This window comes from Antedon bifida, chromosome 5, assembly GCF_963402885.1.
Source record: "Antedon bifida chromosome 5, ecAntBifi1.1, whole genome shotgun sequence".
NCBI classification, from domain to species: Eukaryota; Metazoa; Echinodermata; class Crinoidea; order Comatulida; family Antedonidae; genus Antedon; species Antedon bifida.
Window position 1 is genome coordinate 20530454 of NC_136230.1, and position 24621 is coordinate 20555074.

A 24621-nucleotide genomic window follows, 5' to 3' on the forward strand; every position below is an offset into this window, starting at 1 on the left:
ACAAACCCAATTTGTGTTTTGTATATAACATTAAAGTTGAGGGATGGGGAAGAGGATGGGAAGAACAATTTTTAAATATATTTTCTATCCACTCAGTAACGAAATATTGTTTTAAATGTTTTATAGGCCTATCAATAATATACACTAAACAGGGTAAAACATTTACGATTTATAATATTTTTTTTAAACTGTCCCTGTTATAGTCGATTGAAATAGTAAAGTACATGTAACGATACACCACTACGACGTTTATATTTTTATAATTATTAATTAATACAAAAACGTTGAGAAGCAACTGTCAGTAATCTACCCACAGTCACAGTAAAAATTGTTCTTTGTATATTTTGTTTATATATCTAACAGTAACCACATTCACAGTAAGACAATTTCGATTCAAATGGCGACCAAAAATGGTTAATACGTATAGTATTTACAATATTGTCAGTATTGCAATACTATATATAAGTTTTATTCTCCAAGGGCCCATAAATTTACCTACTTGTGTAGGCCCTACGTTAAACCAAGGGCTCATAAATTTACCTACAAACTGGGAGTCTGAGAGATTGGAATGTTCCGTTCATCGCAAATCAATACATTTGTATAAACGTATATTAAAATCTATCAAAATAGTATTTTTTAAAGAAAATCGGCCTGTCTTCAACATTATGATACTGTACTCGAGCTGTTCAACCGGTTTTCAGCTATTAAAAACAACTATCGTAGGAGGAGGGTTCTAGGACACCTACCCCCTAGACAGTTACCCCCCGGATGTTTACCACCCGGACAACTACCCCCTTAGGACAACTATCCCCCGGACAACTACTCCCCGGACAACTACCCCCTTAGGACAACTACCCCCTTAGGACAACTACCCCCTTAGGACAACTACCCCCTTAGGATAACAACCCCCCGGACAACTACCCCCTTAGGACAACTACCCCCTTAGGATAACTACCCCCCGGTCAACTACCTATTATACACTGTTGCAGAGTCAGGTTGTTGAATGGTCTGGGTGGTAGTTGTCCGTCCGGGGGGTAGTTGTTCTAAAGGGATAGTTGTCTGGGTGGTAGTTGTCCAGGGGTTAGTTGTCCTACGGAGGTAGTTGTCGTAAAAGATTATTTGCCCTCGGAGTATTGTCCAGGTCCAGGAGGTAGTTGTCCTACGGGGAGTATTGTGTCAGAGGTAGTTGTCCACGGGGTAATTACCCGGGAGGTGGGGGGGGGGGGGGGTAAATTGTTCTTAGGGGTAATTGTCCAGGGGTTAGTTGTCCTACCGAGGTAGTTGTCCTAAAATATTATTTGCCCTCGGAGTATTGTCCAGGTCCAGGAGGTAGTTGTCCTACGGGGAGTATTGTGTCAGAGGTAGTTGTCCGGGGGGTAATTGTTCCTAGGGGGTAATTGTTCCCAGGGGGTAGTTGTCCTAAGGGGGTTGTTGTCCTAAGGGGGTATTTGTCCGGGGGGTAGTTGTCCAGGTGGTGGTTGTCCGGGGGGTAAATGTCCAGGGGGTGAATATCCGGATACGGTTACCGTAGTACTATTTCTATTGCGGACGTTAATAAAGGCATGAATGGCGCTCCGTAGAGAATGCTCCAGTCGTCAGAATGACACCCTGAATATACCTCTACTCCAATAATACGACATGAGGCGGTTATAAATTGGGTATAAAAGTCCATTTTGAACTTTGGACTGTTACCATGGTTACGGAACCGTGAAAATTTGTTACCTAGCATTTTTGGTATCCTAGCACCATAATCAAGTGAAATCTCACTTTGGCCATTAAAATCCTACGGAAATACACGAGGACCCTGACTAATATAGGACCTATGGATGAAATTTTATTAGGGTATCAGCCTATTGTAATGGAGAAAACACTGGAACATCTGACCAAAACAAACCTAAGTTTGTTTTCTCATTTCATTTATTTTATGTTCTCATATATTGTTGTATATTTTCATGATTGATGATGAATAAAGAATATTTGAATTTAGTATACCAAAAAAAAAAAAAATTCTTTAGAATTGTTAAATTATTAATATTTAGTTTTAGTTAAAATATATACTGATGTAGTATGATGTTTAAGGTTTACTGTGCAATTTCATAACATGATAAGTTTCTTAATTACTATTAGTTATAAATTATTATAGTTAGTGATTCCAACAAAAAGGACGATCTTCTTTATAACATAATATATAGTCTTACAATCTTTACTTTGATTTGTTTTTATTGTTTTAACAGTATACTGTAAAGCAATTGTCCTTCATTTACCAGAGTTATTTAAAATTGTTAAACAGTGATTAGTTTAGATTGTAATTATAATATTTATTATATATATAATGATCTTGGTGATGAGAGATTTTACTGTGATGTTATTTATTAGAATGAATAGAATTATGTATCTACTTAGGATTCAGATCCCAATTTCTTTTCGGTCAACAGCAAAAAATTGATTTGTATTGATATAATGAAGCAAAAAAATGTTGTAAACATAGTTTGCTATAGGGTGCAGATAAACCCTTTCTGGCTCCCCAACTTTATATTATTTTATTTTAAATGTAAAAATAATAATTCATGAAAATATTAAATGTTGGTATTTGATGGCATGCCATTATAAAAATCACAAATTAAAAATAAATTTACCGGTAGGAAAATATACATTGGACAATTTTGTTGTGAATTGGGAATTAGTAAAGAAATGTTTTTGATAGATTTAAATAAATATCGACATAGGCCTACTATAGTTTTATTTTACTGTTGCGTCGACATTTAATAAAGTACTACACTATCATTCAATACATTGACTCAATTTTTGTTAAAACCTGGTTTATTTTTTAAAGCAGTAATTTACCTGGAATCAGGTGTATATAGTTTATTTTACATTGATTATATTTTCCACATATACAAAGTACAACCAACTATTTTAACACAATACTTTTCATAAATGTAAAAATAGATAAAATGTTAAATGTATTTATTCTGGTCCTCAAGCTTACTGGAAACTGAGGAAATTCGGAATAGGCCCTCCACGGACGTACGACAGCCAGGAATGCAGCGTCTACGAGATCAGCATACGGGTAGACAATCTCCTACTGCTTTTAAATAGTGTACCAATTTCTTTAACGTGCACTATATGTACACGGAACAAACAGCTTTACATCCCATCCAAAGGAGGAGGCAATGAGAGTAAAGCATCTTGCCTAAGGATGCAATCAGTATGGTACATATAGGCTTAAATCCATGCCTATCACATGCTAGTCCGATATCATTATACCATCATTCTATGGTATACAGCACCCGTTGCTATTCCCAGACAGTCTCCCATTCAGAACGCAACCGGTGCTTAACTTCGGTGATCTGACGAGAGCCGGTGTTTCAACGCAGTAAGGCCATATCCAACGCTTTCTTTCCTTGTGCAATGGGGCAAATATTTTCATGAGGTGAAAGATAAAAGGTTTCCTTTGTCACACTACAGTACAAATATTTTAGAAAATTTAATTATATCCATCCTATTTTAACATAAAGTTGTCTCCCATACCATGTTCACTTGATTAGTAAATCACTTATAATACTGCACTCTTGCTGTATTTAATGTAGATTCAGCTGGGACTGGATATCCTTGTGTCAAGATATTACAACTAATTTATGTAATTTTTACTAGTACAGTAGTAATAATGATGATAAATAATAATAAAAACAGTTTATGTGCCATGTTTGCCAGTTTAAAAATTATTCTTTTTAAATAATCCAAAATTACACAAATTATTATTAAGCAGTGCCGGAAACTAGACATTTTTACAAAATGTACACAAATAACAACAGAAATACATATAATCAATGGATCACCCTGTCACTGTCCGTGATGAACATTTTTATCCAAAAAAATCAAAAGATCTAAAAATGTTATAACAGATTGACAAAAGATAATTATTTTGAAAATATCTATTAAGAAATAGTTTCTGAACAAATAGGTAAATGCAAAGCAGTTTGTACATAAAAATGATAAACATGTTTAGAAGGTATTCATAACCTATCAAAATAGTAGTTATACCAAATGTAGGTAGTAGAAAACTTGCAACTTTGAGGGTTCACAAGTCGGCAAGTACTGAAAATTACAAAAATAATGAAGGGTCACCTTTATAGAATTATTAAATTCATGAATTTTTTTTATCTCTGCAACATCTTGTCTATCCCTGATCCACATGGTCATTTCACTACCTTGCTGCCTTCGTACATAAAATAAATAGAGAATGTCATGCATTTTTGAAACCAAAAGATACTTTCGGTCGGGCATTCTTTTTATTTAGGATGGTCTCTTGTTCCTGTTTCTTACGACGTTGTTGTTCTTTTTCGAATGCACGCCGTTCCTCATCCATTTTTCGTTGCTTTTCAATCATTTCCAGACGCTCCTCCGCCTAGAATGAATAATATTGTAATTAAGAACTTCAAATGTAAATTCCAAATAAATCTCAATGCAGAATCCCTGAAATTGCCTTCTTTTCAAGGTTTTACGGAATGCATAGTACAGTACTGTACTATGTTTGTTTATTTATTTCATTTCAATCAAATAGCGAATCATATTATACATTTCAGTCAATATGATGTAATTTTCAAATGAAATTACATACAAGGTCATTAGTGATCTGTTCAGTGTTAATATTGTTCATGGTTCATAAGAACAATAGAAAGGGTAGTCAATTATATAGAAGATAAGTTGTCAAAAAAAAGGGATTTTTTGACAAAAATCAGTCAAGCATTACTTAAATTGCGTTTTCACCTGTTATACATGGTATTTGGTAACTGAAAATGCTTTCAATGTGTTCATTGGGTTTTGAAAACATAGGGTTTGCCACAAAATTGTGATAAATGGATTATTAGTTAAGGAGATATCGTGAAAATATGGGCTTTATAGCTAATTTGCATATTTATGGTCATTTGAATATGAATGCGGTGGATGACGGAGGGTTGACAGGACAACATACATTCATTTAAAAGCGACAAACCTTTGCCTATAATTTTGTCCTGCTCATATGCTAGATTCAGTAGCCTAATAAAGCACTTTATAAATCCAGGATATTACATAATAGTATAAGTATTTCGTCCACAAGTTATAAAATTTTATTTATTGATTTTTATATAACTCTAAGCAATTTCTCAAAGTAAACATGTTAAGGTTTATTAAATAGCTTTTTTTCCTGATCTTTATTTTTTGGGTAATTGAATATAAAATAACATTATTGAAAAGTAATGATACACAAATCTTAATATTTCATGACTACTATATTACTAATCAATTAAAATAAAATAATAAAATGTTTTGGATGGACCTTGAACTAATTTAAATGAGTCTGAAAAAACTCACAAATTAACAATTTGTCAAATATTTAAGCTTCATACTCCTACGAATATATCTTACCAATTTCCTTTGTGCTTCTTCAATTTTGCTCTGGTTTTCTAGCATAATTCGTTCTAGCTCTTCACGTTGCTTTCTCTCTTCTTCCTAGAAATCAGAAAGAAACAAAGTAAGTAAAGTTGCATAATTTTTTGGTTAAAAAAAGATAATGAACACTTTAAAAATACTGTAATATTCTTTCTAGTACCTGCACTTCTAAAAATAGAAACAGAAGAATGAAAACCTGTAGGAAAAACAATATGGTTAAACATCAAACATACTGTACTGTATAAATTGAGTGTGGTTCACTGCATTGTATTTTATAACCTTCATCAATATGTTATAATGCAAACAAAAAAGAAAACAAAAACAAAATTCAAATAAACAAAATCTATGTTATAATTATTATCATTGTTTTAACTATATAAAGTTAATTATTATATTTTTCTTATTGGTAATGGTAGTATTATTTACAAAATTTTATTACAATTTTTAAAATATTGAAAAAGGTAAAAAACAAAACAGTTACAAAATGCAAGGGCCTGAAATAACCTAAAACAATAACGGTTGGCTTGAGTGTTATTGTCTTCTGTCTGGTCACGATTTCAGACCCTAGAATAATAATGAACACTTACCTAAAATGTTGCACAGGAAGCCTCCTACTTCAGATTTCACATAAATACACTGCTATCCAGCACACTTTTTATATTTTGTTTTATTAAAACAAAAACCACAAGTACTGTTTACAGTACAGCTTATATACCACAAACCATTAAACACTGTTTCACACAAATGAACTACCAATATTACATAGGAACACCATAAATAATTATTTGTATACCTACAAATTACTATACCTTTTTATTTACATTTCGACGTATAAACAAAAGTCTTATTCTTGAATGAAAAAAAAAAAAATCAAATATACTGTAGTTTTGGGATTACTTCTCACATGTAATCCAGATAGTATTACATTGACGAAAGGATGGACAAATGATGCTGCTCATCTATCTTCTAATGTTTTCACCCACTGAAAAATCTTTCAATATAGGTTTATCCATGTTTTTGATATTTTGTCCAAATCCAAAGTTTCTGTGAAATTAATTTCTTCATTGTTCTTCATTGTACCTTAAAAACATCTGTACTTGAAATTGTCACTTGTGCATTTCCAATAAATATGCTTGCTTTACTCTGTGCTCCTCCCAGGAAAAAACAGGGAGGAGATACAGAAACAACTGATGAGACAAACAGATATGTATGTTAATGTTAAACTAGGCAAAGCCAACCAATGATGGGAAGAAAATTCAATGCTGGTTTTAAGATCCAAATTTTGTTTTCCCCTTGTCCATTTAAAATTTATATTCAATAATTCTCTTGTTAATTTGTGTCAATTTTTAAAGCATTTAAAACAACTAGAATAACTACAAACAATTTATACCAGCATTTTTTACTGCCCTGCACTGGAGCTGCCTAGTGGTCAGCCCTGACCAACTCTTGGGTATTACTTCAGACTAAATATTTAAAACATGATCTGTAAAAAACATAGGACTGTAGGAAAGAACTATATAAAAACTGTTTTGCAGTACAACAAAGGTCTAGTACAAAATAACATCTAAATTTTCCAATTATGTTACAGTAATAATGTACAGTACCTAAGAAAGGTATTAAAACTTCAATGTATATAATTATAAGACCTTTACAGTACAGATATTAACTGATGCAACATTTGAATGCATAGACTTTGTCTTGGACGTAGAAAGACTGTAAAAATCTTGTAGCACCCACATAGAGCTTTGCCTTAGCAATGTTTGCTATGCGTAGTCTATGACAGCGAATTTTAGGAAATTAATCCCATTTTCAGTAAATGAAAACAAAATCGAGCCAGTTAAGATGAGCACTGTGGTTGATTATCATTTACAATCATTCTAAGTACCAATGTGTGTGTATGATATGTCTGAACTTTAATGTTTATGTTTTGTTTACTACAATTTAATGAACCATCTAGACTTTATTATGTTTATATGCCAATAGGTATTTAAATTTTTGTCTGAAAATTACAGACTTGTAAAACATAGAAATTGATTTGCAGACGGCAAACATCAGATAAAAGAATGATGTAGGTTATCATACCGTATTTGGCAAATTGTAAATGTAAATATTGATTTTTGGTTTCAAAAGAGTACAGTATGTATGAGTAAGAAAACTGCTGAGACAACTATTTTCTTGGGTTGAATTATATATTGGGGTATGGTTATTATCGGGACGGTGTTGCCGAGTTTTGTGTTAAACATTATTACAGGTCTAACCTAGCCCTATATGAGCAAACTGCCAAATAAGACCCCAATGGGTAAATACCACCAGCAGCTAGCATCAGCTACAACTAAGCAGCCAGGTAGGGAATAATCTCTATTTATTATATGCTAATTTTATAACCTTAATTTAAAAAGAAAAATCATTTAAAATACATACATTACTGTGATTGTTTAATACTGAACACAACTCTTATTAGTATAATGTACACACGGATGTCACCAGCATGTCATGAGTGGTGGTCGAGCACCCCCCGCCCCTGACGGAGGACCAAGTTGTAAATTACTCGGAAACATTATTAATACATATTATTAATCGTTTTCTTCGTGGTGTTTTTTATCTACTCGACGGCGTACATTGTTAATTTGCATTGTCCATGCTTTTCTTAAAGGCGATGACAATGGTGTTTATTAACCCTACAAACCACCCTACAATCGACGCGTTGACAATTATAATAACAATACATCGTAATAAAAGGTTACGAACAATAGGCTACGACCTACATGCGTAAATATAGTGGTGCTTGGCGACATAAAAATGGTGGTCGGAAAATTCCGAGAGGTGGACAGGGCCGACCATCATCAACCACCGTGGTGACATCCCTGGTACATGAAAATAATTTAAGATTGTTTCATTTCTCCCATCGATTTGGTTTGTCATGATATTAGGGGTATTGCTAAACACTGCAAACCCCAGCTAACCTCCAAAAAAGCAAACCTCATCAAACCAACTTAAAAGTTACTGAATTGTGTAGTGTACTACACACCTAATATGTCAATTTGTTTTGCTAACTACTTATTTTTGGGGTAAAACATAAATTTTGGTTAAAAAGTAATTGCTAATAGGTATTCCAATGAAGCGGATTTTCGTTACCGCGATTTGAACATGTTCGTGAAATTTCAAAAAGTGACTTTGAAGTTTAAAAATTATACTATTTCTTATGTAGCCATGTGAACAAAAACTTACTGTATATGTCTAGAAGGATCTTGTTTAAGGGTTTATTTATATATATTTTTTATCGATGCTTATTAAATATTTTAATAGAAAACGCGAGTTAAAAAGGAGGTACAAAAGCCGGCGAGCCAAAATATGCACGCTAAAAATAACTTGGGAAAACACCTACCCATTTTCAAAACACGATCGCACGGCGGCCATAATAGGTGGTGGAGTAATTTTTGTTGCATGTTACAGGCCTGTATGCAGCATTTATAATGGGGGGGGGGGGGGGGTGCGAGCGAAGCGAGCAACAATGGCTGGGGCCAGGGGGCCGCCAAGGGCCCCCGGTCAGGGTCCAGGGGCAAAGGCCCCGGCAAAATTTGCGTTATTTGACGTTCTAAAGACTGATTTAAGACTCTTTGTTGTGGCTTGGGCTAGTTGAACGATGGACACCAGAACTTAACGCTTTCATGCTGTTTAAAGGCCAACTCAGACAGCGTCGTAAGATGCTGTCTGAGTTGGCCTTCCTTCCTATGTTTAGGCGCCGTATTCGTTAGTGTTTGTATTTCCAGACACGTCTTTACCGCCGGTTGTCTGTATTTCCAGCAAACACTTTACCGCGTACCGCGTACATGAAGCGCTAAGCTATTGCTTGTCGTCACATGATCGACTGCGCATGTTTTACATCGAGTTTGTAGTCAGTTCAGATTCCGTAATTTAATTACCGGTATTTTTTCATTTTATATTAACATATTTTTGTTTGATAATGTAAATTTTGTATATATTATAATGATATTGTCTTTAGTTAAACAACGCACCCCCACTGGATACGGGCCTGTGTTATCAGGCTTTAAATACTTTTTATTTTGACATGTCAATCGGTTATTATTATTATGTACATCCGGCTCAAATGTCAATTTTTCCTATAAAAAATTACATTTTTGAGTCTTTCTCATTATCAAAATCTGGCTAATTTAGTATTGAATTGAAGCGTTAAATTATGGTTGGATACCCCCGCAGTGGACTGTTCCATTTTCGAAACTAGTCTTCCCTGCACGAGATTGACAAGTTCAAATCTAGTTATTATTATTATTAGTTGGCCTTGTTCATTGAGGTGCACCTGTGTTGCATCGTATATCTACATTACATCGTGGGAAATTTCTATTTCAATATTCGCTGTTGAGTAGGTAAACACGCACGAAGGAAACAAGTACGATTAAAAAATATTATATATTTTTTAGTAATTTACAACTTGGTCTCCCACCAGCCAAATTAACACATTCATTATGACACCTTGTTACTTAACGAAGAACATCGCAGGGTTATTTATTAATGTTACAAACTTATTTATTGAAGTTCAGAACGTAGCTCATTGAAAGTTGTTTATTGAGGTTACGAAGCCAAAAAATGGAACCTACGAAGCCAACAACGTAGCCTATGTTCTATCTACGAAGCTACTTCGTAGGAGAAGTTGCAGTATTTTCTTTCTGTACTGTATGCATATTTCATTTAAACGGGCATGACGCAATTTTAAAATGAAACATCGTTCATTACATTAGTAAATAAAACATAGTTCAGACAGAGGCATGCATGATACACACACGTGGGTACAGCAGCTACACGGTGAAAACTGTCGTATAAAGCTGTCACCTCATATATTTATCCCCCGTTTGGAAATACTATTCACAAAGTGACATTAATTCACATTTTCACACATGCACAGTACATCGTATTTAACGCTTGTACACAGTATAGATTATCATACAGTACTATTTACTAGCTAGACGTACAGTACCACTTATTTTAAAATTTGGCATTTTTTGGCTTTTATATGAAATAGTAAATAGAGATATTAATACTGTCAAAATATTATATATGAGGATACTATAGACCGCCACTCGCTCGCGATCAATTAGGTCTAGCATCAGGTAAATTTCGGTTATTTTTACAATTTGCTCATGTTTTTTTGTTGTGAACTGCCGATCGGTCAAACTTTAATATATAATCATTGCGCTAAAAGCCCCAAACCTGTAAATGTTATTTCACTTTCAAATCTACGAAAACCGTTATTAGATGTTTTTTTGCTTCCATATTAATTATGGCCAGGCCTAGTAGTTATTATACAGTGATGTGATGTTGTTTGCTGCGAAAGGGGGTTCCCAGATTTGTTTGCAAGAAAAGTCGGAGATAATAGAAAACGCGATGTTTTGATTGAAGTGGCAAGACAAAGGGGGAAACCGTTTGCATGACACAAACGCGCTACAACAACTTTGACTCTGTTTGGAAAGGCGTGTCGGGTTGAATTGAGTTTCTCAACGTTTCGATAAATATGCTTTGATCGTCCTCATGAAACTCAACAGTTCTTTCAGAACTAATATACATGGTGTACCGCAAACTTATATCAACATTTGATTTCACCATGCAAACGTTCAAACAATAAATTTTAATAACTTTTTAATTGAAACAAAAAAAAAACAAGAAAACGTCCTTTTTAGTAATATATAGCTGCATTATTTGTTTATATTCAATTTCTTGACTTTAAATTCATTGTATGTTTTAAAAACCAATTACATTTATTGCGAGTGACAGTAATTTGAGTTACGGAACTTTTGTGTTAAAATGTCAATTATATTTAAAAAACTTAAGTTGAATTTTTTTATTATCCTATATTGATAAAGTATAGCAATTTTAAGATCCTTTGATTCAATTATTTTTAGTTTGAGGACACGTCCATGTGGGCGTGACCGTCGTGTGCACGTTCACTCAATCTAAAAGTCCTTATTAAGACAGGAATTATGAAAATATACTGTTTAAAGAAAATTTTCTAAAAGTAAAAACCTAACACAAATCATAAAAAGTACATCTAATAAACATCTACTGTAACTAAAATATTTTAGGATTTTTTTTATTTAAAAAAAATATAGGTAATATTCAAATGTAATGTCCATGACAAAATCACTGCACTTTCTTTCAATCTTTGACATGAAATAAATATATTTCGAAGTACGGTGTCAATAATTTTTTTAATTCATATAACTCAATGTATCTATTTTCTGAAAATGTCGGAGTTGAAAACAATTTTTAACATTTTTTAACCGATGTCGCAATTACTGTGGAATACCCCTATTGGGCATACTAACTGTACATTTGTTGATATTTAAACATTGCATTATCATGGATCTAACTTGTTTAGGCGATGAGTTAATTAAAATGCAACCTGTACGTGCAGACAACTTTACAAAGTTGCAATGCAGTATCTGTACTGTAAAGAAAAAAAGGTTTATTGTAAGGAAGAGTTAAATAAGGAAGAGTTGGTCAGAGCCGCCAAAAATCCACTGAAAACCTTATTACCTCTTTTTTTTTCTGAGCTGCTAATTCTTCTTGTCGCTTTTTTTCCATTTCTTCCATCATTATTCTTTCCATTTCCAGTTTAGCTTCTTCAACCCGCCTTAGAACCTCTGCCTCAATATCATCTTTTCTTTTCTCAAGCTCTTCTTGTACTCGCTTCTCAACCATTTCCTCAACTCGGCGTGCTACCTCTTCCTCAATTAGTTTTGCTTCCATCTCTTGTTGACGACTTAAAATATGAAAAAGCATGGGTTTTTATTTTAAATAAAAAAAGTTTATTTTTAGAACTGTACCTTACATTACAATAAAAAATAATATATGTACATGCCAGTATACAGTAATGTAATCTCAGAAAATGGACCACCCAAAAAACGAATCACACACTACCAAATGTTATTTTAAAATCTCAAAAACCAAATTCCCTAATACGAATTAATTGATTTAATCCAAACATATCACACAAATGTTAAGTTAACAATATCAAATAACAACTTTAATAATAACGTTGTATCGTAGTGTCATAATAATATTAAGTAGCCAAACCATAGTATACATTATAATTTATACATACAGCACAGAAAGAAATTACTGCTTTGCATCTACACATAACTTTTCAATCTAGACCGATATTATATTAGTTCGTCCGCTAACTCTCCAACTCTGGATTTTTGGAAGAAATCAGGGGTAATGAGGTAATGAAGTAAATTCCTGCTTGATGAAAGCCAGCAGGCAGGTGAATCCCCTTTTTGGTGACTTGTTGCACGGCTACCATGAAGGAGCAGGGAATCATTACTCTCTACTTGGGAAGAGTTTAAATTAACTTGAACTAGGGCAGGGGGATGATCATACTGTAGCTTATCTTGGTCATATAAAATGTAAAGATTTATGGAGGTTTTGATTTGTAGGTCGCCAAACATTACAAAATTGTTAGTCGCCTGTTAATATCTAACCCTGTCTAACGTCATCACAAAGTTTCCTGCACATCTACAGTTTAAGGTCAATCTTCTGACAAAGGTATACGATGTTATGTCCACAAAAATTAGATACACATGCAATTGAATTTAAACCAATTCAAAACCGCACTAAAAAAGCACTGGTCTAACCACCCGTTAAAATACAGCCCATATAAGAAGAATATGTTCTGGTCACGAGGGGCACAGAAGCATTAATGCTTTAAGTCTTAAAATCCAGGTAGATAGGTAGATAGTTTTACAGCGTTATCCCTATGTTTAGTGTCCTGCCTTTTTCAAAAAAGGAAGGAGGAGGCCTTCCACCCTCCCCCCACCCCCAAATATGTTCGTCATGCAATTTTCCCAAGAGACAGATTTGCTTCCGAGATGTACACGATGGATCCTATCATCTGTAGCTGGGGTAGCACTAACATTTCATTTTGTTTAGCCATTTGGCGAAAGTCAAAATATTTTTTTAGTCAAATCAGTTTATCTATAGCCAAAATGGCTAAAGTTCAATTTTTTTATTTAGCCAAATGAATCGGTCATTAGCCAAAATTAAAAATTGTTGAAATATAATGGTAAAAACGTTTTAGTTAATTTATCTATGTCAATAGGTCTATACACTGTTCCCTGAACGTTTTTGTAAGGCATTTGGGGAAAGAGAGCCATGCCTAAATCACTGTATATTTGATTTTAAAAAATAATTGTTGTTGTATTTTATATGATCAAAACAATTGTTCAAATTGTTTTTAATCATACAGCATTCATGCAGTTATCAATTTAATAAGAAACATTTTACAGTTTTCTGAAATCCCCTGAACGTATGTTATTTTTGTTTTTTACGCTTGGCTGGTGGCTTCCGTACTATACCACGCGAAAATCGTGTCCTAAGACTTTCACGGTCACCCACCGTCACCGCCGCGCAGCGGGTGAATGTTTTTAAATTGGGTATGCTCAAGAGGTGCGAAAGTGCAGTAGCGCAGGCCTAGGCTAGGGGCCTAGGCCTACAAAATTATGTACGACGGTACGTCGTAGGCCTATATGCTAAAAATATTTCTAGCAAACGAACACTCGTATCGTTGTTGAACGTGCAGATAATATAGGCCAAAGCACAGGGAAAAGGCGTTTCTGTCGGGGGAGAAATTTATACCATCCCGGCTCGATTATTTATTACCCAACAACACAGAAGCCGGCGGCCGGCCTTGCTGTTTATATAGTCCGCAATAAATGCACGTGTGTGTTTAGCTAAATCCCCGTTAGACTCTACCATTTCCCGAATGTTGTTGTTTACTCTACTGACGCACTGCACGCACAAGGAAACTTTATTAAGGGTAAAATATGAAACTACATTATTGGAGCCTAAAATGCATAACGCATAAATATTGATTTTGATAAGATCATTCATTGAAGATACTATGTTTTTTTTTAATCTGAAAAGAACACCCTTATCGAAAAATAGACAATCCCGGTAAATAGCCGACCGTCGGCTGTCGAGTCGTCGTTCGCTTGTGCAGCGCAACACGTGATAGTTTGGGTAGACTCCATCATCCATGTGTCGTGTAATGTCTGTCTCTCTGTGCAGTCTACCTCTGCTATCTCCATCATATTGAAATAACAAAGAGACGCCTGGTACAACAAAACAAGTTGACGAAAATGGAGCTTGAAGTAAACAACATGATAACGAACAAAATAAATGCTTGAAGATCGACAAATGGACCTTTTAGTTGGACTTTATGCTTTCGCCAAAATTATTATTTTATTATCTATTTTATCATATGTCATAGCCAAAATGGCTAAAGTAGCCGTTTTATTTTTCGCCAATCTGGAAACGTTTTCGCCCATGGCGACTTGGCGATCGGCCAGTGCGAGCCCAGTGTAGTGACTTTTTTTTGCATAAAAACGAAAAATTTAGCCATTTCCGCTGTTTGTAAAATTTGCTAAAGAATTTACAATTTTGCAAAAAAAAATCGTTGACCTTTTGCAAATTTGACCCTAGCATGGGTAGAGTACCTGTACAGTAATTAGGCCAAATAAAAAAACATACTTGTTAAGCGTCACCGCCCACTCCTGATTATCCAGCCGCCTCTCTTCTTTTTTTTTTCCAAGTACGACGAAAAGTTCCGCGGCTCGGCCCAGCCCCAGAGCAGGGCTCGAAAATTCACGCTAGCAAACTAGCATTTTGCTAGTAGTAGATTCTTCATAATTGCTAGTTGAAAATTTCAAAACTACAAATGCTAGTGTAATTTGTGTAAAAATACGTACTTTTTAGCTTAGCCAAGCTAGCCGCCGATCGCTATGTCGACAACGGCTAATAGGAACCAATTTGGTCAAAACAATTGTTTCATTTACACGCCGCCGATTTACTTCAAGGACACGCAAATAGCACCGTAAATCATGTAATGTAGTAGCATTTTCCCAACACATTAAATCATGTGCATTTAGTACGTCGCTGAGGATTACATCGTGATTACAGAATACACTATTTTTAGGTGATCATTTAGAATAAAATGATCACCTATTGTTATTGTATAAAATCTTTATTATTGGTTTTCCGCAACGAAGTTGCAGGAAAACCTCTTGTGATTGTACGAAATCATCATCATCATCATTGGTTTTCCGCAACGAAGTTGCAGGAAAACCTCTTGTGATTGTACGAAATCATCAACTTTTTATTGGTTTTCCGCAACGAAGTTGCAGGAAAACCTCTTGTGATTGTACGAAATCATCATCAACTTTTTATTTATCTTCTTTCTTTCTGTATGATTTTTGTGTATCGCTTTTCTCTGAAACTTGCAAACATAACATTTTGTGAACTATGTTAACATTTTGACATTTATGTAACGTCGTCAAGCGAAGCCTTTCATGGTGTTTACAATTGCGCATCGTGACGTACGCGCGATTTAACGATTTTCTCGTATTTAACATAGGTCAAAAACCAAATAACATTTTATATTGAAACTTTGCACAAATTTAATTTATATCATGCGCTAACTTTCTGTCGAACCAAAATTGCGTGTTTTACACAAAGTTACGCGCGCACGCGCATTTAAAATTTCAAAATGCGCTAAATTATTTTCTAGTCAAGTTTCTACTCGTTTCATGTCGTTTTAAGCATGTAAAAAATTCCCGCGCGTGCGCAAATTTTTACGTGTGCGGTGCGCACGTAGCATTAAAAACATTTTTTTTTCACGTGATTTATGTTTTTTCAGCCTTTTCTAGTAATTTTACCAACTTTTAAACAATTTCGACTTAAAGTAACGTCATACGAGCACGTGGAATTGGACAATTTGCGCGAGTTTTTGTTGAAAAAGTTTTAAAAATTGTCCAAATTATGCCTTTTTTTAAACAGTCGTAATTTCTAAACTGCACGGTCAACTTTTTGTGGATGACATTTTCTGGAAGTTAATGAGTTGTAGATATCGGATCATATATTAATATGGCTAACCGGACATTGTGACGTCATCGTATGGCCACGTTAATATAAAATTTAGGATTTTTGTATCTTTCGTCATAGCTCATCACATTTAATAGAGCGCATCTCCACTTATCCGTTTTCCATTTTCACCCAAATTTTGATATTGTCTAGGTCAATCAACTGTCTTTCGCATGAATTATAAATATTTTAATTTTTTTGACGTCATCATTCCTAAAACTTTAAATTACGTGTGGCATTAATTTCATCTTTACAGTAAATTTTAATCTGTTATAGCTCGTAAGAATAACATTTGATAATCACGATTAAAACGTTTTCTGGAAGCTATTGGATTTTAGATACGAAATCATGTGAAAATTTTGCCAATCGGATGTTGTGACGTCATCATATGGCCAGTTAAATAAAAAAGGTCGTATTTTCATCTTTTGCGTCATAATTCATTACATTTAAAAGAGCGCGCATCAATATTTCACGTATTCAAATTTCTTCTACACGCTAATACGTTGTTGCTGAGATAATTTCCTTTCGGAAATGCTACCTTCGCGTTTCATTTTAAAACCGTCAACATGTTAAAAATTGCAATAAATATCGGGTCCCGTAATTTCACCTATTCTACACTGTATGTGATATGGATACAGATTATACTGTGTATACTATATATGAATTTAAATAATAAAATTCAGCAATAACAACATATCATATTCTTCAGTTCAGGTCATAATGCCAACGTGAACACTTCCTTTTGTCTTCAACCTATCCCCTTAATGTTAATGTTGCACCACTTGCGCGGCGGATAACCAAACTCGTCAAAGTGACGAGTTACATGTCTAGTTTTTTTTTTTCTTTTTATTGTTTCTGTACACTATTTTGTGTAACAATTATCTCAAAAAGTTTAATGTCAATGATTACAAAAATTTCAGAATATCTTTCAAATAATATAACTTAATCCTAATAAGCTTTCCAGCGTGATCACTCATCCGTGACGACATTTATACGCCATTTTGCAAAATCACATTATCAATCATATCTCCAAAATTCATTATCACATATTAATGAAATTCACTACACGTAAACTTCAGATTAAGGGTAAAAATATTAGCAAATAAAAAGTTGCGCGTTTCAAGGTCATGCATGTGAAATCACGCGCTAAAAATTTAAAACGCGCAAAATTAGGTTTTGATCAATTTAGAGCATGAATTAGGCCATTTGCGTGTTTCCAAAAATTACTGCGCAAAAAAAAATTTTGCGCGCGCGATACTTAAAAAGCGTAAAAAATATGAATTTTTTTTACAAATCTCATTCTACTCACCATCCTTAGTACATTCACCAAATTTGAGTCAGTTCCGACTTAAAATAACGCTATACGAGCACGTTAAAAATGACAAAATGCGCACATTAATTTTACAAAATTTCTGAAAATGGTGAAAAATAGGTCTTTTTTAAAATGAAAATAATTCTTCAGAATGCAAGATGACCCCCGATTTTTTTAACTTATTCTGGAAGCCATTGAGTTGTAGATATGAATTCATGTACACATTTTACGTACAAAATGTTTTGACGTCATCAAATGGCCACTTGAATTTAAAAATTAGGATTTGTTATCTTTTTGTGTAGATTATCACATTCAACAGAGCGCATCTTGGTTATGTGTGCTCGAATTTCGCACAACTTTCAGTATGTGCTTGCTTAATTAATTATCTTTATCATGAGTTGACACTATCTTCATTTTAATGACGTCATCACGCGTAAAAACTTGAATAACGTAGGCCGTGTAATTTCACCTTCGCAGTAAATTTGAATATCTTACAGCTCTTCAGAATTGAAGGTTACCTTGATGATTATAATTTATTATGAAAGCTGATGAAATGTAGATATTAATTCATATAAAAATTAAGCCTATCGGATGTTGTGACGTTAACATATGGCCAGTTGAAGTGAAAAAGTAGTTTTTTCATATTTTTCGTCAAAGTTATACACAATTCAAAGAGGGCGCACAGCGCTTCTACGTGCCAAATTTTTTTCCAAATCTTATATTTTTTTGCTCAATTAATTTATCTTTCGTAACTTTTGAACTACTGTACTAATTCATTTAATTTTTTTTGTACTTGTTAGAATGTAGTGTATATTTCATTAATAAATATATTTGATATGTGTAATATGAAAAAAAAAATATTTTTTTAATGGTGAAATTTAAAATTATAAAAAAAAAATGAAAAACTATGTTAAAAACTGTGTGTACTGTTTCCTTTCTTTCACACTAATTTTAGGTAAGTATGATTATTATATTATTTTAATATACTTTATATTCATAATTTCAATCATAAATACTAAATTATATATAACTTTTGAATACGTAAAACAAAATTTTAGGGCCGTATGATTATGACACCAAATCCAAGCCGGACTAAGATGCTCTCTTTAATAGGCAAACACACAATGGGTCAAAATAAACTCATTTAAAATAATCAATGTTAATTAAAACAATTAATTGTTTACATGAATAGTATATATAACATTATAAAAATGGTTTTCTTTTCGTATTTCTAACCGTAAGTACGTTATTAAATTGAAATACGGAGCTAAAGTTTAGGCCAAGTAACGGCTTACTCGCGATCAGCAGTCGCTCCCGTAAAAGTATTTCGGTCGCAGTTAATGACTTTCGGTCGCCGTATACAGAGTCAAATGTAACATTGGTAAATTAGCTTAATAAATTCCTTCGGTACATTTAAACCTAACGCATTTGCATTGTATACTTGCATAATAAATCTTCCGCACATTACACCAATTTTATGTTGTTAAATTAATGCGTAAAACCAGATATTCTACGACAGAAAAGGACATGTCAATCTCCGACATCGCTGCTGTTACACATCTCGCGTCGAGCTGGCCGAACTCGAGCGAGGAAAACTAAACAACGTGTTCAAAATATGGAACGTACCATTCGCTGATAGGGTGCAATAATGTATTAAACGGAAAACGTCACAACAAACTAGCGCGTATTTCACAGTACAATATTTTACTCACTACAATATTCACCGGATTATAATGGTTGAATCTTTAAAATTCTGAACGGGATTTACGCCTCATGCACCATTTTAAAATGTAGTTCGCACAATTACCATGCACAATACGTTTGTAATCTATGTTTTATCGATTTCAATGTAGATTTAGCTATAATTTAATACCAAAATCCATAATATTTTTCTATAAACGGTGATTCAAAATTGGATTTTTGTCACAAAAATTGACTTTTCGTTACTAAAAATCTATTTATAAAAGACGATTTTCATATCAAATTAAAGCTCATTTAAAGCCTGATAACATACAACAAAAATTAATCCGCTAGCTTCAATGGTAATCGTGCGATCGTGTTTTGAAAACTGATGGGGATTTTCCGATGAGGTTTTCAACGCGCGGAAATCGGCTCGACGGGATTTTAGAACCGATTTAAAATCGCATTTTCTCGGCGACTACTTCATTAATTTTAATTGTAAACACACTTATACATAGATTAAAACAAGTACTTTCAAACAATATAAATTTTGTAAGTATTAATTAAGAGTGAATACGATTTATTTACCATCAAAGTCATACTACTTATTCGAATTTTGTTAATATTTCAAAAGTGATACCCCTCTGTGCGCTTTCATTGGGATACCTAATGGCATACATCAACATTTTCCGATCGTATGTTAACGTACGTGCATGTTTAAAAAAAATTAATTTCAGTAAAATGATAAAAATGATCACCTATAATTCGTCAAAGTGACGAATTAAATTCTAGTTTATTTTATTCCTTTCAGTAAAGACAATACAAACATAACGTAAAAGTGGAGACAAAAGCTGTCAAAGACTACTACCAAACGGTGTGCCTCTCCAACTCCAACATTCATACAGATATGCACTAAAAACTAATTATTGTATTATATAAAATTGCACTATAAAAATATAAAAAAAATTATATAATAAATATGAATACAGGATTAAGATTATAATATACAGCATTTAAAATTACCCACTAATTAATCAAATCACTTTAGATTAAGTTACTACAATCATGAATTTGATTAAGGTGATTACTAAGCTTTCTCTTAAAATAGGACCAAGAGTTCAGACGAATGTATCTTTGACATCCAAAGGCAAGGAATTCCAGATCCTCACAAATGCTAAATTTTCCCGAATCCGTACTTGTTCTTAAAGAAATAAAGAACATTTTTTCAACATGGCGAGAGCTCTCTTGGATATTGTCAAGTATAATTGAACTATTGGAACACATGTAAAATAATAAACGACAAACATATAAAATAGTAAAATAATCCCGCTTAGCAGCAGTAGTACACATTTTAAGGACGATGAGCCTGTTCTCATCCGAGTCTTCTTGCCTTTTCTGATTTAAAATGAAATGGGTGGCACGACGTTGGATTAATTCAATTTGTTTTATATTTTCTTTACGATATGGATGCCAGATGTTACAGCAATATTGAATATGTGGCAAAATAAGAGATGAATACAATTTAGTTTAGGGATTTAACAAAATAAATATTTTGCCTACACAGTGGTTGAAGCGCGTTTTTAATAGGTTTGTAAATAGTAAACATCCAATACTTAATGGACTCTACCAATTTTGTTTACGATGATCTCGCGCTCGAGAAGAACATCTCCTCGGCACACCACGAGGTCCTGTTGGGCGATGGGTTTTCTTATGCCTATGGTTTACCTGTACACACTTTTCGCATTACAACTTTAATTACTTTTAATTACTAATTTATTTACAGCAATGGGCAAAGGATTTATCAAGGAAGAATACGTAGAATAAAAATTCACTTAAGAAATGCTGTAAGCTGTTTTCAAACTATTAATCAGCCCACTATTTAGTATTATATTGAGACCAACATCATGCTTCTCGCGATAGGTAATTTCCTGGATAGATGAGTCGAGCGAGAGATGGCGGACCATTGCCGATAAGTGAGGCGGTGGTAGCTTGGACGGATTAGTTAGGCCCTACAATTTCACTCTGTGGCAATTAAATCTAATGTTTTAATTACGTCTGAATATAAACAACTAGCAATTATACCCGCCCCAGGGCGGGCTTCAAAATTAGTTTTGAGAAGCCTTCTCAGTACACAACACCCGACGCCAGTATCTCCCTATACTCACCAACCTCCATCTCTCTTCAAGAACATCCCACACTCTTTTTTAAAAACAAAATTCTTCCCTGTGAAGGACAACTTAAGCTTCAAATTGAGAGGAGTATACAGTACATAGCTATGATAGGCATAATAATGGTTTAAGTACGTCTCCTCTCACCATCCCAGCCACAATCAACAAACCTTAATTCCTCCCCTGGACAGTTCAAATATAGTAACTTTTCCAAGGTACAAATTCCAATCACATACAGTACTTCATTATGCCAGTATTTCCGCTTTCCGTAGTTAGTACAGTTTCAGTCATGGTGAATAGGCCTACATCCCCACCCCAAACTCCCAGCCCCTTGCCAGTGATAATTAAAATACTTTTAACAATTTCCTACCACAATTCTGGTCAATTTGATTGCCTACTACCCCTAGCCTATGTAAAATCCCCATTATCCCTTGAACCCCAACTCTCACACCCTATCTCCCAAACCCCCTCTCCCACCAAATCCCCGGACTTTTTGAAATGCAGTTTAAAACCTTCCCAGTACAATTGCGATCATTTTGATACCCCATATGTATGGTTACATGCAGAAACATCGAAAGTGGGGAAAAGTGGGCCATTTTGACCACATTTTGGCACATAACTTGGATCCTAGATGGCGGATGATGTTCAAATATAGCTTAGAACATTCCCGGTACAATTGCGGTCATTTTGATACCCCATATGTAAGATTACGTGCAGTAACAAAATTTGTATAACGAACAAACAAACAAACAGACAGACAGACGTACAAACTCTCTCACTTATAATATAGATATAAAACTCAGTTTTGTCATCGGCAATAATATTTTGAACATAGTAAATTTTGTTCTGGTTCAAATTTTAAAAGTCTCCATCGAAAAAAAAAAAGTGGGGGCGAAACATCCATCGCGCAAAAATATACCTCCATAAAAAGTAAAAAAAAAACCCAAAAAATTATGTCATCGTAAGCCAATAAAACCTCCGCTTTCGACCGCTCCGCAGTTCTCACGGTTGAACGATTTTGGATTCTCGCCCCTTTGATTGGTTGACGCGAATCAACACACAGTGGAGGAATTTTCTCGCGAGTGCCGTGAAGTCACGTGGGCTCAGGTTTGTACAATTACACAGGAAAATAATGCATTGAAATTCTTTGAATGAGGTTAAATAAACACTCTTTTTTATATAATAAATTTAAGTAATGTCATATTTTATTGAAATTTACAATATAAATATATACAAAATATAATACATTAAAACCGTGATTTTATATAATTATTTTTACGAAAAATGACTTCATTCAATTCAGTTCATACAATTGTCGACTGAGGGCGCAATTTGTTTACATCGTTCATGGCTAAAAATGATCATTTTCGGCGATGTTTTAAACCCTATATTTCGAAAACTACAAGTCATATTTTCATAATTCTTTCTTTATTACAATATTGATACAAAATACTAAAAGGCAATGTATAATTTGTTTGAAAAATATTAACTTTTAATTTTACATCCCTATTAGTATTAGAAGTATGGATACGGTACTGTATCTTTGAATCCTGGACGATTTTGCCCCGAGACGATACGGCCCACTTTTGGTGGGATGATTAGGCCCACTTTAGACCAAATTCATATTCATTTTTGTTGGTATTTACTGTATCAAGTTTTTAAAGGTGTTTAACATATTTTATTGATATTGACAATGTTGATATATAATATATAAAATAAATTACTAAAAAAACTAAATTTTATATTCAATTTATTTACTTCGAAAACTTTGTTTTTTTTGTGCATTCGCCAAGCGGCCAACAGAGGGCGTAACTTGTTTACATCATTCGCATGACTAAAAAATGATCATTTTCGACAATATTTTCACATTGTTTGCTTTTTATTGCATCTTTATCCCTACTAGTAGTACTAGGCCTACCCCATCTCTTAAAATAAAGTTTGGAGAATAAAGCTTATTTTATGCTTATAAAATGCATATCAAAACCAATAAATAAATTTAAGTGTGCCGAATCGTCTCCGGGCCAAATCGTCCCGCTACGGTATTTTTTGCCACGGCAATAGGCCTACATAATAATGAATGGTTCATAATGCTGAGTGTGAGAAAAAAATTTAGGTGAGAAGTCAGAAGAAAAAGATATTAACAGTGTGGTGCAGAACAGCAGTAGCACCTAGCCTAGACCTAGTTAGTTAGCCTAGCCTAGGCCTACTAATACTAGCATACCTCCATGGTACTAGTAGTAGTAGGCCTTTTTAGCCTAGCTAAAGCTAGGCCTATACTAGGCCTATATTTATAGCCCTACTCACATTTTTCTTTGTTTTTCCAATTCATTTTTTTTTTCTTCTTCTTCTCTTCTGCGTTTTTCTTCCTCGGCGTTTCTTTTACTTATGTCTCTTCCAAACATATCTAGCTCTGGGCTAGACCTTGTTGAGCGAGACCTACTGCGCCTACGTTTCCTGCTTTCATTGTTGTCTCTGGATCGCGACCGCCGTCTTCTTGATTTATCTCTTGATTTCGACTTCTCACGATCTCGGGATTTTGGTGACGACTTACCCTTAGTAGAACGAGATCCGGAGCGTGAACGACGACTTTTTTTTCCGTGTTTTCTTTTAGGAGAACTACTTCTACTTCTAGAACGAGGCATTTTGTGTATGAAAGTTAATATTTACATTAGAATTTATGCACAAATCGTCAGGAATACATTGCCTATCACTGCACCTAGGCCTAGAACAATCCGTTCAGATCAGAAACTCAAAAGAGAGAAAGCCTTCCTTTTTTACTATACAACAAAAACAATGGCGACGAACATGTGACGTCATGAAAAAAATACCCAGAATGCATTCACCTAGCTATTGGCAGAGCCATATATATAAAGAGTTACGACATTGAAAATTAGAAGCCATTTTTGTGTCAAAGAATTCGCACGCTGAGGGCGCGCGCGTCTCTTTTGTATAGCGTTTTCCTATAGTTCATGCATTATTTTTAGATTTTTTTGTCTATGAAATAACGCTTATATTCCGTTTTTATTTTAGTAATTAATTTTATTAATGGTATTAATTTGGTAACATATATATATTGTGTCTATAATAACAAAAGAA

General features: G+C 34.0%; 1 protein-coding gene across 1 annotated transcript; it reads right to left on the reverse strand.

The window, feature by feature from the left end:
- Window positions 1-3467: 3467 nt before the first annotated feature.
- LOC144843753 (arginine and glutamate-rich protein 1-like) lies at window positions 3468-24335 on the reverse strand. Its single transcript, XM_078700684.1, has 4 exons — window positions 23830-24335; window positions 11983-12208; window positions 5410-5493; window positions 3468-4408 (listed from the first exon to the last, which is right to left on the reverse strand). Exons 1-4 carry the CDS (start codon window positions 24165-24167, stop codon window positions 4247-4249), a joined length of 810 nt encoding a protein of 269 aa, XP_078556810.1. The 5' UTR covers window positions 24168-24335; the 3' UTR covers window positions 3468-4246.
- Between the last annotated feature and the right edge of the window lie 286 nt (window positions 24336-24621).